This window comes from Halichoeres trimaculatus, unplaced genomic scaffold, assembly GCF_033239565.1.
Source record: "Halichoeres trimaculatus isolate MK-OKI-2021-1 unplaced genomic scaffold, fHalTri1.1 fHalTri1_scaffold_3, whole genome shotgun sequence".
Classification (NCBI taxonomy): domain Eukaryota; kingdom Metazoa; phylum Chordata; class Actinopteri; order Labriformes; family Labridae; genus Halichoeres; species Halichoeres trimaculatus.
The window spans coordinates 21,487,447-21,502,954 of NW_027437181.1; the positions used below are offsets into that span (position 1 = coordinate 21,487,447).

Sequence of the window (15,508 nt, forward strand, 5' to 3'; positions counted from 1 at the left end):
TCACAAAGTTTTTTTTATTTTTATTTTAATTTTTAATTACTTATTATTCATTTGTTCAGGTCATAGAAAAGTTTCAAAAGAAAAAGGAAATAGATGACTAAGGGAGAGCTCTGGTTTTGATATTAACAAAATTCAATGGTCTTTGTCTTTCTTTACTTTACTACATCCTGGCAACATGTTCTCCTTATATTTGATCCTTTTATGAACACTAATTGTAGAACAAAAACGAAAGAGCACCACCGAAGATTCTTTCAGGATCTGATGCAATGATCAATAACAGAAAACATACCCCCATCAAGAGTACAACCACATTTTCCAGACCAGTAAAGAGGACTGTAAGATGGTAGAAGGAGTTCAAAGTGATTTTTTCCCCTGCATCCATCCCATCTGATACCACATCAGAGTGAGAACAGGACTGACCCTGACTCATACTGGACCCCACAGGTCAGACATGAGAAGAGAGGTGCCTGTTTTAGGGCCTGATTCACTGTACGACAAATGACAGGCATTGTTGGAGAAGGTAATTGGCCTGTCTCCATGTAAAGAGCGTGTACATTATGATTGTTCACAGACCCTTGAATGTGAGAATACAGAAAAATAGATCTACAGAAGATTCCCCTCGGGTATACAGCCCATCATGGTGTTTGACAGCAAAAACATATGAATGATAGTTTAACATGTTTCCAAAAGGAACATATGAAAAAAAAACATCACATCAGCACAAAAAAGTTAAGTATTTAAAACTTTGTAGAGAGTCTCTAAAAGAAAAAAAAAAGTCAATTTGAGCCGTGTCTCAAAATTAAAACAAGCTGGGGAGAAAACTTGATCTTGTAAGATGTAGATTTGCCTTTAAAGTTAACATATTCCAGATTATTTTGTTTGTTGGAACGCTGATATCTCAACAAAAATATATTTCTAAATGAATACTTATGGTCAAAGCAAGGTCTTTCAAATAAGTACAAAATATGGTAAACATGGTTTAAATAACCATTGTAAATAATTCAATAGGTTTTACAGTTTAAATTATATTTTCAGATTTTTAGAAGACTAAAGTACTTTCTCACCAATGGGCCATCATGGAATTTAATCCCAAGAAACTGGAGAGAGTTGGACAAGGTAAGTGGCCCATCTGGACTGTCAGGCTCTGTGTTCACTTGCAGAGAGTCAGATCTGTCAGACCTTACAAAAAATTGGCCAGGGAATGGTCTATTTCTTAAATGTTAACCATAAGGATGACTGACAGTGTGAATATGTGAATGATTGTTTGACACATAAAAGGAACAGAGTGTAATGATGGATTGGGGTGATGGAGGTTGAATGAAGGCAGACTTTGAAATTGTAAGATTAAACAAAAAATCTTCATCTTCTTTTTTCTTTTTTCTTGTAGCAGCATACATTTTTCTTTCCTTCTTTTAGGTAGCTTTATATCACGCAATAGGTGGACACATGTTATCTGAAAACACTGAAATATGCATGCATATGGATCCAGTTTTCCCAAATTATTCCAAGGATATTTTTCAAACATTTTCTTCTCTTGGAAGACCAAGACAGAAGAGAGGAAATGTAGGTTATAAATAGGAATCAAAAGAACCACGTTTGGCTATTAGTAAAGGATGCCTGAGACAATGGCATCTTTGAAAGTGGGGTAGCTTTTGGGTGTTTTACAAGACAGGTGAAAGAAACATGTGTGTTAAATCACTGTGCAGGGCTCGCTTAGGTCAGCTCTACCATAAAAGAAAAGAGATTACAAAGGAAACTAATGAAGACTCTGATCAAAGTCTGTAATGGTAATATGTAGCAGGTGTTTCAGGGCCCTGTAGTACGCCCCTGCACCACCCTCCAACCACCAGCACTCCTCCATCCATGAAACCTTCTCATGTATTTCACATGTGCTTTGATCGGAACAATGGAGCGAACACATTTCAGCACAATTCAAAACATGTTATAGGAAATCTGGATGAACTCTGGGAGGGTACTTCAACTGTAGGTGATGCATTAATGCGGCCACATTGTGGCTGTGAGTTTATGGTGCTCTTTTATGATTGGTAGAGAGTTGAAAGGGCTGACATGGTTGAAGCCCACACTAGCAGAAAAGCACCTGGATTTGAGATGTATGCAGGAGTTGAAAGATGGTTGGCGGGACTTGAACTGGAGTATGTTCAAAGCATGATTGCTATTTTTACACATAGTCTGAGATGAAAGAGGAACTGCTTTTGATTTAGCTCAAGGGGGAAGCATATGGAATAACTATGGTGAAGACCAGATTATTTTTGAGTAAATAGTTTATAGTAACACTTTTTCACTAACAATATAATACATAAAAAAAAAAAAAAAAAAAAACCCACAACGATATTTCAGTAGTGCCCAACACCTACATCATTACTACTAGCAACTATTTCTACCTCTTCCCACTAACACTGACAGGTGTGTATTTGCATCCAAATATTTTTTTGTTATTTTGTTTAATACAAATACAAGGACCGTTAATTCTTCGATCTAAAACCACGTTGACCGGTATCATGTGAATTTGTAGCTCTGTACCTGCGGTGCAGTTGCGCAGCGCAACATCTAGAGCGAGCCAAAGCTGCTTCCGCCGTGAGCACTCGTCTAATCTGGGACTTGTAGTTCTCTGTACCTCACTTTAAGCTCGTCCTTCCAAAACCTCTCAAAGAAAATTCGTTTACACTGAAAAAATTGAAGAGTAAAATGTGATTAAATCAAAACAAGGCTCTGTATTTATCCCTTAAATTCTTAGGCAAGGACACTTTAGAGATGTCGTGTATTTGTGCACTACAACAACCAGCGACGCTCCAAATGAAAGCGAGGCAGTGTAAACACAACTCCAGGAACATGAAAAGATCGGGTGACAGTGAGGGGGAGAAGAGAAGAAAGGTATTGATAGCGTTTTTCTCCGTTAGGTCTGGCATATTTCTAAGCCCTGTCGCTCGTTGAATATCTAATGCTCCTTATGTGATGCTGCTGGCTGCGTTTTGAAGGCTAGGAAGCCGCGAATGTCAGCGCATACCTCACCTTGCCTGCTTCCTTTATTGTGTTTTCCATTTTTTCCCCCAGTCTGCCACAATGAAGGATAACAGTTACATTTCAGAGCGGTGCTTTATCACCTTAAAACACTGCTGAACAGAAAGTCGAGCGTGCATAATACCATCTTGACAACGTCCCATATCAAGTTACAACACGATATGAATTGTAGTTGGCTGTATATTAATGAATGTACAGTAAAATTTGTAAATAGTGTATAGGTAAGTTACTAACACAGAAAACAAACAAATATGCACAGAATGTAGAAAATTCAACTCTTAATTTGGGATGCTATTTGAGTTTAATGAGTGGGTAAAGAGTAAAAACGAAATGTTAATGAGTCACAGCTCAGGGTAGCAGGCAAGTTTAAATGATGTTTAAAGTTTATTTGCAGTGTTTCTCAGAATTGGCAAGGCGCCAGGCCAGCAGTCTGTTTAGCAGGCTGTACATTAAGGGCAGTGAAGCTCTGAAATAACAGCTTAGGAGCTAATATGATTGTGGCTTTTTTCAAAATAACAATCCCTGCTCATGTCTAAATTTAAGAACCTGCTGAGTTATTAATGTGATTTGTATCCAGAATCATTTTCACATATATGGGCAGAGATACACAGTTGTAACCTGTGATGATCAACTGTTGCGTGTGCTGTGCAACAAAGTGTGTTTCGTGCCGACCTGGGCCTAATAATGCCTCCACATGCTGAATAAGCTACATTTGTTTTTTTGTGGAGTTAGTAAAAGAAAAGGAAGGAAAGGACTCTCCTGTGCCTGAGGCATCTTGGACTCTGTTTTGCCTATAGTCTCAGTGTCTGTCTGTCTCCCTCTCTGTCTGCTTCTCTTCTTATCTCCTGACTTGGACGCCGTCTGCTGTGGCACATGTGTTTGGATCATGTTAGACAGCAGTGAAACTATGTAGGACGTGGTTCCTCCTGTTTATGAAAGCAGCCATGGCGGCCAGATGAGCGGCTCAGAGAGAGAACTCATTCCAGCTGGCCCTCAGGCATTCAGGCAGCAGTGCACAGACCTAATGGCTTAGCTTCCCTTCTCTATAGATAAATAAAAGGATGAGCAGGAGAAACTCTAATCACAATATGACTGTATGACTGTACAGCAGCCAAAGGAAGGATTTGCATGCATTTTGGCTATTTTTTTGTCATATCAGTGCTATAACGATACAGTTCGTATGATAGCTAATAACTTGGATATGATGGTTATCTAATCCAGTGAGAGTGTGTTTGAAGTGCTGCACAAAATGAGAGATGTGCCATGATGGGTCTACTGTCATTCTGAGTTAGAGAAAGCAAGCACCAACACATTAGTGCCAAATGAATACACAATCTCCTGAGTGAATCCTACCACAGCAGGTCTGGATACTGACTGCTGAAATGTCATAGTTTAAATATACATTTTAAGTCAAATTGGAAACGACACCGGCTTTACTGCCAAGAGAGAACAAACCAAAACCAGTAGTTTGTTTTTTTTTTTTTTTTAATTTGTCAGATTAGAAGATGGTTTGAACCGACACTAATTGTTTGTTCACTGTTCTGTGTTCTCAAGTAGCTACATTTTCATGCTCTCTGTCTCATAGAAACATTAGTTTTGCTTGGACTTGAAGGAATTAAAAACATTTTTATGTTTTATCAGTGTTTTCATCACTGTTTAATTTTCCACTCATGCTCTGGCAAGTGTGAAAACAGCTCTTGCCCTGTTCTGTAACCCGATGTTCTAATGCTGTCTTTGATGCGAGCTCGCCACTTGGACGGTGATGACAAGTATAAAGTGCTGTGTCGAAACAGGAAGTGAGTGTGCGAGCAGCGGGCTAAGTAATGATCGCACAGGGTCACCAGATGTTGTGAGGTCCTGGGCTCAGCCCAGCCCATTGCTTAGATCAGCCTCATTGGTTTGCTCTGGTTGTGGCACCTAGTGCAAGCTGTTTAGGGTATTTAATTTCTGAACACTCATTAAAATGGTTTGTGTTTCCCTTGGCAATTCAGTTAAATTAACAACTACCGAGGTAAAAGCTGATTATGTGGCCACACATCCAGACATGGTTAATCAATTCTCCCACACAAAATGTAAGCTGCTGAATTAGTGTAAAGGAAACGATTTATGGGGACTAATGCCGACGTCCTGTCATGTCAGGCCCGGTGTTTTAGCAAGAGGGGGGTGTCAGATTCTGCACATTCAGCAGCTCTGCACTCTACCGGCCATCTTTTTCCCCCTTTTAACCCAAGCTACATGCTGCTTGCTCTATTAATGAGCCAATAATGGAGAAATAGTGTTTGGTGCTGACATAAAACATGGGTATGGATACCTAAGGCAGGGTAGCACATAAGCTCCAGCAGAGTTAGATTTACACCTAGGCTCGGCAGAGAGTGGTAGAAAGGGAACACTCGGCATGGGGGCTCTCACAGCTTCATCAGACCCCCGCCGGTCGAGCTTTGGAAAAGCCAGGGTTCAGAAAAATACGACTGTGGCAGATAATGATACCATTACACTAATGGAGCTGGCAAATGAAGGAGAACCCAGATGCCCTGCTTTATTACCAGAGGGGGTCATTTCCTCGCTGCATTCCTAATGGCCTGAGCACACAGTATTGATCAGGCTATCATGCTGCTAATCCTCTACAGAATTACTTATCACTGGCTAGGTGTCGATCCACCGCGTGCCCTGCTTTGGCCTTGCCGCCGGGCGGCGGCTGTGTTTCCAACAGGGACCCAACGGGCCGTTTATCCAGTCATGATTTAGGGCCAAGCAGGGACGCCGAGTAGGATGTCTTTAGCAGTGGGCTGGCCAGCTTGTGTAAAAAAGGCAAATGAACCTTACAGCTTTCATTTAATTAAGGAGCAGGCAATGATGTGGTTCCTCCCTCTTTATGGCCCCATTGGCCAGCGTGGAGCAGGGGAAGCTGAGAGATTGGGCGTTGTTCTCAGTAATTGTGTTGTGCTGTAAATAAGAACATGCAGCTCTTATCCCATCAGCAGCAGCAGGTGCAACATTTTACCAGGCTGCTGGCCAGGTTTGATTACATAGTGCTCTACATATTCAACTCCATTTCATTCCTGCTTCATGCAGCTAAAATGGAAGGATATAACATGCACAGTTGTTTCTTCAGGCCTAATCGTGGTGGACCTGCCAGTTTCTGTCCTGATTACTATAATTATGAAAGTGGAGTTATGTGGAACTGGAGAAAATTTCTTCTAAATTATTCATGGTAGGCATTATTTGAACATGACTGAGGATGGTGTAGCCTGGGCCCATCATCATTACAAATGAATAGGAGGGTCAGGTAGCACAGAGAGCTTTGCCCAGGGCTTGTGACCTGTCATATATGTGGCCCCTTTACTGGGCCCCTGTGTGCATTAGTGCTCTCAGGCCAGTGGAAGCGTGGCATCATAGCATAAGCAGACCCCTCTTGTCACCTCTGGCCTTGGCTAATCAAAGAGTTTTCCTTAAGGGGGGCATTTAGCCCTGTTCGTTAGGGCCACTCCAGTTGCCATAAAGAAGTATTTATATATTTCCATCTGGAACAACCTGTCGTGGCTAGGGAAACTAGTTATTGATCCAGATATTTAGTCATTTCTTTCTGCGTGCGCCATCAATATTGTGCAAACATTCGTCCACGCGAGGCTTGACCCCAGCTTCGGCCTCTATTTTTCGTTCCCATTGGAGTTCAGTGATATACTATTCTGAAAAGTAAAATCAATGAATGAATATGAAGTTTTGGCGTGTAATATAGCGCTGGCCCAAGGCCCCAGGTCTTTCATTGATCTGCTATGTGAGCATAGGAGGGGGCTGATTAGTCTGCTGCTGAGCTTTTCCTCTACATGTCTTTACCTTGTCTTGCCTATTTGATCTTTGGCTCATATATTTGGGCTGAGTTGTTTACAGGTCAGCTTGGCTTGTCAAACCGCTCTTTACATTAATTCAGTCATCACACTCTAACTCATACATTCATGGTGCTGCAGTTTGGTTGAAGAATCCCATAAATTGTATTCAAGTATTAATGAAATGCATTGCATTTGCTGGGATATTATTTTTCTAGAGCAGTTTTAACAGCTCTAACATTCTTCAACTTTGGACTATTAAGCTTATTATGGAGGGTCAGCTGTAAGAATGTCCCTAATGGAGGGATGGTATGTATTGTTTAGTTTTTATCATCTGAAATACTATCATCAAACATGTGGTTATCTGTCCTTTTTACCTGTGAATGTCAAATATAAGTAAGCTGATTCCCATGATGCACTAACTTAGCATGAGATGCCCATGAGATGTCTTGATGTTCTCTTATCAGCCACTTAAAGGTTGGATCAGCTTTCTATGATCAATGTGAGAAGTCCCACATGTCTGTCCCTCACTTCCTACCACCTTTTTTTTTCTTTCAGCAGTCTGTTCATGACATTCTGGAGTTGCATGATGTCCACATTTGGTTTGCATCTGGAAGCATATCAACTTTTACGGCCCGGCCTGCATTGTCTCAGGGTACATGGCTGAGATGACCTGCCATGGACTCCCATATGTGCTTCAGAGGACCTGTGAACTGACTAAACATTTAAACGGAAAAACAGAGATAGCCTTATGCTAGTTATTATAGTTTGAAGTGGCCTGGGGGTTAAACCCAAACGTGATAGTCATACTCTAACCGTAAAGGAATCTGCAGAGGTTTACTCTTAAGCACTAGCTACCGTCCACCCTCTGCAAACAGGTTGGCAAAATATGAGACCTGAGGCGAGGTAGGAAAGGTAAATTGTCAGCGAAACATTAATTCAAAATCTTAATAAAAAAATCTTATCGCTCACAAAACAGATGTCTCCTTACATTTGGAGTCACACAATCAGCACTTCCTGACTTCTTGCAGTAGGGCTAAGGACATTTGTTCTGCACTTACCATATCTATTCTTCAGGTAATCAGATAAATTGATGTTTTAGAATATCTTTTTTTTTGTTTGTTTTGGCAAGTCATGAATTAAAGCAGAAGTGCTGTTTTAGGGTGAATCAGTATCAGGACCAATGTAAAAGGTATTTTATCATATAAGGGATTGTATGGTAGTGTTGTGTAGTGTTGTGTGAAGTCCAATTTGATCCAGTCTTTGTTCTTTTTTTTTCTTAAGTATGAGAGGTTAAGGCTTAATTAATTCATCATAATGGAGTAGGAATTGGTATTGGCTGCAGTGTGTGCTCCAGTTGTAGGCATTAAAGGTAAACAGGCCACTGGACACCTGATCTGTAAATTGGCTTTTTGTGTGGCATCAGCGTCAACCAGCACTGAGGCAAGGTGCTGCTAGCAGTTAGCAACAGCAGTGTTTTCCCTTCAATCTTCAAGTCAGTGTTTTTGTGATGCAGCAGTGTGGCCTGCATATGAGTATGTTTACATTCCACAGTGTATTATCCATAAGTTTGGCTAATGTGTCTGATATTGAGTAATTAGTAATAGTATTGAATGGGGTTAGCAAACAACTGTAATTGCACAACATCCACTATCTGGCTGGAATATTGTACAATACCTAAGGACAGGTAAAAACAAGGAAAAAATGTGTTTTTAAGATGAGATAATATTCAAATTAGTTCTCTATTTTTCCATCATTTAGATGAATGATTATGTGAGAATTTGAAAATCATGATTCATAGATGTAGTAATCGGTCAGACCAACTAAACAGGCTGGTAAATGACGTTGTGAAATAGTCTGCATCAGCCAATAACTGCACACAATAAACTGATAAAGAAAAATAAAAGTCTGCAGACACTGCAAGCAGTTTTTGTGGCTACTGTTAAGCAGTCTTATTGTCCCTTTAAATGATATCAAGTTTTCTTCGTCCTGGATTAAAGCATATCTTCAATATATTTTCTGTTATTTATTACAGTATTGCTTCAGACATAAATACCAGTCAATTCAAAATCTAAAGCGTATCATAATGTATTTCATCTAGAGCATTTTACAGGCAGTGCTAATGAACATAAGGTTGTAATAAGCATGGATTATGAAAGCTAGTTGCAGTATTCTGTCAAATAAAAACAATTAACAACTATACATGGGCCATCCACTAATTTTGTCTTTGATACTTGGCATTGGCCTTTAAAACAAACAAACAAACAAACAAACAAACAAAAAATATTGGGTGATCTGTTTGTCTAGAGTAATAGTGTTTCACCTACTTACGTTTGTGTCTTTCCAATATTTATTTCTTGGATTGTACCTACAATTGAAGCACTCGCTGGGGTTGCTCAGACAGCCCTTGACAGCTTACATGTCTGACAGCGCCAACGAGCACCTTTTGTTAGTGTTGAAGCATTAGCCACAGATGTCAGCCCACTTGCAAACAAGGCTGCGATGTGGATCCTGCAAAGATCCGACCAGATCAGCAGTCACTTTCAATGAGATTACATCGAATGTGACCTGCCCAAGTAGGAGTTCATCTGTCATGCATGTGTCCCGTCACAAGAGAGACATAGAATAATCAGTTCAATCAATAGATGGCGGTGGCTCGTTGGGCTGCTGCTGAATAAACATGGAGATGACCCTCTCACCTCATACACAGAGGCTAGAGCCTCCAGGGGGTTCATTAGCCACTCAAAGCTATGATCCTTGTGAGTCGTTATTTTCTGTTTCTGTTTGTTTGGCATTCTGGTGTGTGTGTGTGTGTGTGTGTGTGTGTGTGTGTGTGTGTGTGTGTGTGTGTGTGTGTGTGTGTGTGTGTGAGAGAACAAGCAATAGGCTTTTGAATTAGACCATTTCTGTGCGCGTTATGGCTGATGTTGTTGATACTCAAAGAGCAATGTTGATTAAAACATCAAGACAAATTATTAAAGATATAATGTTGTAGCTACAGTCACAACCTTTTAAGGAAAAACGTCTGTTAGAACAAGCTTACTCAGACTGCAGCCTCGCCTCCCCTGTTGTTTGCTACCTCTTATAAAAAGTGCTTCACTATTAGCCACCTGCATAGGAGAGACAGCTGAGTCTGTTGGCTGTTTATTTGTGAATTTATTTGTCTTTGTAATGACTCACCTTCCCAATAAAGTACAAGTGTGTACTGCCAGGGTGTTGCCGAACATCTGGTTCCAATGGAGAGCCCAAAACCCTTCATTCAGAAAAGCTGCAGGAGACCAGGTAACACGGCCCTGTAAATAGTAACTGTTAATTTGTACATCATAAGTTCTTTTCTCATAAAGTGGGCAATGAAAGTGCATTAAAATACCTGGCATTTAGCTTATTGCTTTGTTCAGACTCAGCAGAGGAAGTGCCTCCTGAAGCTAGCGCCAGGTTTCAGTTTTGCTGTTAGCTTAGCCAGCTGGAAACACATGCAGTTTCCCCTGCTAACCACCGTTTTCTTTCTTTTTTTTTTTTTTTTCTAGCTTTGCAGAGAAGAAATGTTTGCATTGAACTTTGATTCACATGTAGTGATAATTAAAACATATGTGGTATTTTTTTTTTTTTTTTTTTAAGCATACAGCTTTGTTTGCCCGGTGTTTCATCTGATCAGAAGGTACCATATCCAAAATTTGGGATGCAAGGAAAGGAAACCAGTAGCATTCAAGCAGCCACCCTGCAGTCCAGAGTTAGCTCCTGGTTATCCTGAAATGCTTTTTGCATCGCTTGTTTCAGCACTTACCCAGCATCAAGTCTTTGAGAAGTGTCTACTCACTTCAGGTTGTCCGTTCATGTCTCAGTGATTCTTCCTCTGAGCCCTCAGTGTGTTTTTCTTCATCAGCCTAACTTTTCCTTGCATATGCGAAGGAGCCAACGACAGCTTGACTGGCATGCTGTCAGACAGGCGATGCCTTTCCAATGGTGAAGCATCAGCCCTTTCCTGAGAGCTCGTATGTGTGTGTGTGTGTTGATCTAAGTATGTGTGCAGAGAAGTGAGGGTATTGTCAGGACGTGACCGGCACACTTTGCATGTTCTTCTCGAGACAGGTGCTCCTGGGCGCGCACTGGTGCATGACAGTTGCCTTTCATCGCTGTCTTCTCTACACTTAACCCCTGACCAGCCCTCCCTCCTTCCTCTTCCTCTTCCTTTCTCCTCCCACCCTTTTTCCTCCACGTCTGACCTCTTCTCACGGCGCCTCCCTCGGCCGCCTTGAGTGATGGACTGCGCAGGCTGGTAGGCGGGTTGCACTTTCTGTGTGGTGGTGTGGTGCGGCAGGCTTGTCACAAGTCTTACACTGTCAGGCCATAGAAACCCAGCTGTCCAGGCCGCACTGCACACACACACACACACACACACACACACACACACACACACACACACACACACACACACACATACACACACTACAACTTTTTGCTCAGCAGTCCGTAATTCCATCCACCAGCGCTGTCAAGCACTTGATCAAACGTGCATAAAGAAAGGAGCCCCTCGGCTGAATCTCATCGCCTCTCTCCCTATCATAATGTAGGCAGATTTTCCCTCTGCCTGTTTCTTCAACTCTGTTTATTCAGATGAGCCTGACTGGGGGGCAGTGGGTCACATCCACTTGCCTGACTAAAACGGTCCTGAATTGAGGGTTGTCTCCAGTGAGATGGAGAAAGAAAAAACACAAGGAGGGGTTAGAAAGGGCTGCCGAGCGGTCATGTCAGGGCTGTTTTCGGGCCTATTTGTGTGTGTGTGCATGTGCCATGGCAGGGGTAGGGGTTAGGGAGTTTGAGGGTTCAGTTGTCAACCCCGTGTCATGCATGCCCTGGCCCTGTTATGTAGAGGGCATCCACTGTCATTTGTTGCGGGACTGTTTGAAGTGGAGTGAGCCACAGAGGCATAAAAAGCAGTCAGCACACTGTGAGCTCTCAGGTGCATTCTGCTACTACCCATTTATTTCAAAGTACAAAGTCTTTCTCTGCACAGACTAATCCACACATTTATTTGACACCCCAAAGTTTGTGTCTTGTTTTTTTTATTGGACATTTGTTTTGGGGTTGGCCCTTTAATCTTCATCATACCTATGTTAACTCAGGATGGAGCTGATCTAAATGTTTCGTACAGGATGTACTTAGTTTTCAGTTGTTTTCCCTTTTGTTCTCTGAGTTTCATCGTGTTAGGTAAAGTAGGTGGATTAGAGTCATGCTTGAAGCCAACTTAGAGGAACAAATACACTCTTGGTAATCCTTTAGTTTCATACAATCATACTGTACTTAAAAGTTTTTGAAGTTTATCCCTGCCTGTGTATGTGTGTGTGTATATCTGTGTTTTAAAAGTGTAAGTATATGTGTGTGTGTGTGTGTGTGTGTGTGTGTGTGTGTGTGTGTGTGTGTGTTCCATCTGACATACATCTCCCACATTCTCTGCACTTTGGAAAAACAGCGATGTTTAAGACTCCTTAAACTTGTTGTTAACGTGTCAGAGAAGACATGGGCACAGCGCACACCATGAGCTTAATCCAACAACAGCCCATCTGCCATACTGTACTCCAGCTATCTTTCTGCAAGTGGACCCCTTCCTCGCAGTCATTGTCATCTATAGGGGGCATTGTCACATATGAGATGGACTCATGTAAATGCGGTGACAGGCTACTGTCTCGCCTGACTGACAGCACAGAGGGATTGGGCTAATCTGAGTGACTGATTCGAGGAGCACAGCGGCTCGGTTGTCCCCATAACTCCTGAGAAATAGACAGCTTCGAAGGAGTTATCTGTGTTTGTAAGTCCTTCTGCTGCGCTGGGATGACAATAGGGATTAGTGCCAAGGTTCTTTAAACTGTTTTTTTATTTTATTTTTTGGGAGGGAGGAGGGGAGGAGGGCCTCTTATCGGCGCCTCGGCAGGATGCTGCCGCAGCCAGTTTTCCTTGACTGTCAATTAAAGAGGGGATCATTAACTTCAAGGGTATAAATGTTCTAACACTGGTATTACGTTGGGAAGCTAAGTCGCTGACAGATGTTCCAACTTTAATTCTCCACTTGTTTTTTTGTCCTTTAATTAATTTATGTATCACTATTCGGGCTTTAAATATTTTCTCCCCCTGTCTGCTCTTTGTTAGCCTGTAATCTCAGTTACCATGGTAGTCGCAAAGACGATTGGGCCTTGTCACTTGGCTGTGTTTCTTATGAGGTTCAATCGGCTAATGTATTCAATATCACCCAAACTGAAAGGTAAACAGCGTCTAATGGCATGTGTGTTCTTGCGCTGCCTCAGTGCAGTCTGAAGGTGTTGGGCGGGAGGAGAACAGCATGCCTGCCTCATTTCTGAAACCTTGTCAGGACGACCCAACTCCTTGGAATGATGCTTGATAAAAACAAAATGGGTGCAGTTTGAATCTCTGTACGTGTGTTGGCATTTAGGGGTAAACAAAAGTAGTGTACAGCTTAGTTTTTGAATCAGTGTTGGTTGACAGCTTGAAGATTTTTACAGACGTGAAGCTCTTGCTGAATATAGTCAGGTGTATTCTGTAGGTAGCCACATGGAGAAAGATAGAAAACAAGAGCAGGAGAGGCGTAAAGTGAGGTGAGAGATAGATAGGCGACAGAGACTGCTAATGGGCAAACTCTCTTCATCCAGCTCCACTGCCATCAACATCACCCTGTTCTCTCATGACAGCTCTTTTCCTTTGTTCTCCTCTCGGCCCACTCTCTGCCGGGGATTCGTGACAAGTTTCCGCGGGCTGATCAAACGCTGTGGTGACACCTGATTAGGATATAGTGCGTGTTTACAGTCGTGCATGGTGAGGACCCCCCCATTCCCAAACAACAAGGGAGACTTCACCTTGACTAATTAAATTTGCACCTGCAATGCCAGCTGTGACAGCCACTGGAGGGCTGCATTTATTTATGTCACTCCATACATACTTCCTGTGACGCTCATGTAGCCTGAGTTTACAGTAGACCTCTGTTTACCCACTCTTGGTTTAAAGGACTGTGCAAAATATTTGCTGTTAAAAAAAAAATTTGTGACGGAAAAAATAAAATAAAAAAAATAAAAAATAATTACCTACATAAGTTTGCAAACTAAAACAGCACCTGATTTCTGATTCTGGGTGTTTCAAAAACTGCATACTAAAAAATTGGGAAATTTCTCAGGATGGATATGTGTCAAAATTATAAATTATTAGCACTTTAATGGCAATGGATTGAAAACACATGTAAGTAACTACAGTAAATAAAAGTATGTTAAGTGTTTAGCAGTATTGGATAAATGCAAGTATGACTCCGTGCTCCGAAAAGGTTTGGGGAAGATTGTTCCATCTCTGGTCCTACCTTGGAGGTTCTAAATAAGGTGTAATGGAGGGAAGACCATGCTGACGTATAGCCTCAGAGCTGGTCAGGTAGAACAGCACTATGTGTGTGTCTGAATTTGTGACTATGTGGTGCCCTGCTGTATTTACAACCCGTACCTCTGGTGTTTCGGACACACTGTAACGCAGTGTGAAATCACATACTGGGACACCAATGTATTATGCTGTTTTGGGAATTCAGTGTGCAAGCACCAGAGTGTCGGGATATGGAGCTTTGTTCTGTGATCGAGGTTATCATATCTTTTATTAGCCCCCAGAAATCAACTCATTTCGGGTAAATTACCATAAAAAAAAAAGAAAAGAAAAAAAAAGAAAAGAAAAACATACAACAGCGGTGCAGGTCTGGCTAAGAATATAATTTTACTCAAGCCACTTCCTGTATACTGATATAGAAAGTTGACCTCCATTTCTTCCTACTGCAAAACAGTACAGTCAAAGTATCAGCTAGATGGGGGCTGACATATTGCACTGACTGGTGGAGCCACAGGTATGATGTCACACCACCTTAGGCTAACTGAAGCAGTTGTTGCAAAAATTACTTTGAGAAATATTATGTGATGTGTTTAAATTTTCTCATTATACCCATGCGCCATCCTCTATGTCATATGGAGAGCCTTAATGACCTATGCTGCAGCCTGTCACCAGAGAAGCTCTGGATGTTTTGGCTTAATTTAGGGATAGCTGTTGTGCCATCCAAGATTTTTTTTTTGACAGTTTATGCTCAAAGCCAACCAAATGTCCAACACTGTCTTGGGTATTGTGATCAGTATTGTTATAGGTGTCCCTTTGGGATCTGGCAGTCACTGTTGGCATTCATGGTCAAGTCTCTGAAATCTAATTTTAAACAGGATTTGAACCCTTGTCTAAAATAATGTAATTTGTGTTTCGCCCTCAGTGTATGTGTATTTAATCATTGTTTAATATCAGAACATGTGTGTGCTTGTAGATGATCAGCCTTTCAGAGCGTGCAGGACTGTGTATCTATCTAAATCAGTGTCGTAAGTGCTAAAGGCCACAGCTGAAGTGAGCAGGACATCATTCACTCAGTAACAGGAGACAGGACCAGGTAATTTGTGACTCTCCCTCTCGCCTCCCCACTCACTCCCTCTCACTCTGTCTCACCCCCCCACCACTCTGCCCCCCCAAGCCTCAAATTGACCAGGCCCCTCTGCTGGTCATGCTGTATTACATGGGTTAGATGAAGTAATTATTTCTAGGCCACTGACTACAAGCAAGATTAATAGTTTTTG

General features: G+C 41.7%; 1 protein-coding gene across 1 annotated transcript in view; it reads left to right on the top strand.

The window, feature by feature from the left end:
* Window positions 1–2,814: 2,814 nt before the first annotated feature.
* Window positions 2,815–15,508, top strand: part of fto (FTO alpha-ketoglutarate dependent dioxygenase) — a 121,286-nt gene continuing 108,592 nt past the window's right edge. Inside the window, exon 1 of the mRNA XM_074667118.1 lies at window positions 2,815–2,892. Within this exon, the coding sequence (XP_074523219.1) occupies window positions 2,815–2,892 (78 nt within the window). The remainder of the gene's footprint in view (window positions 2,893–15,508) is intronic.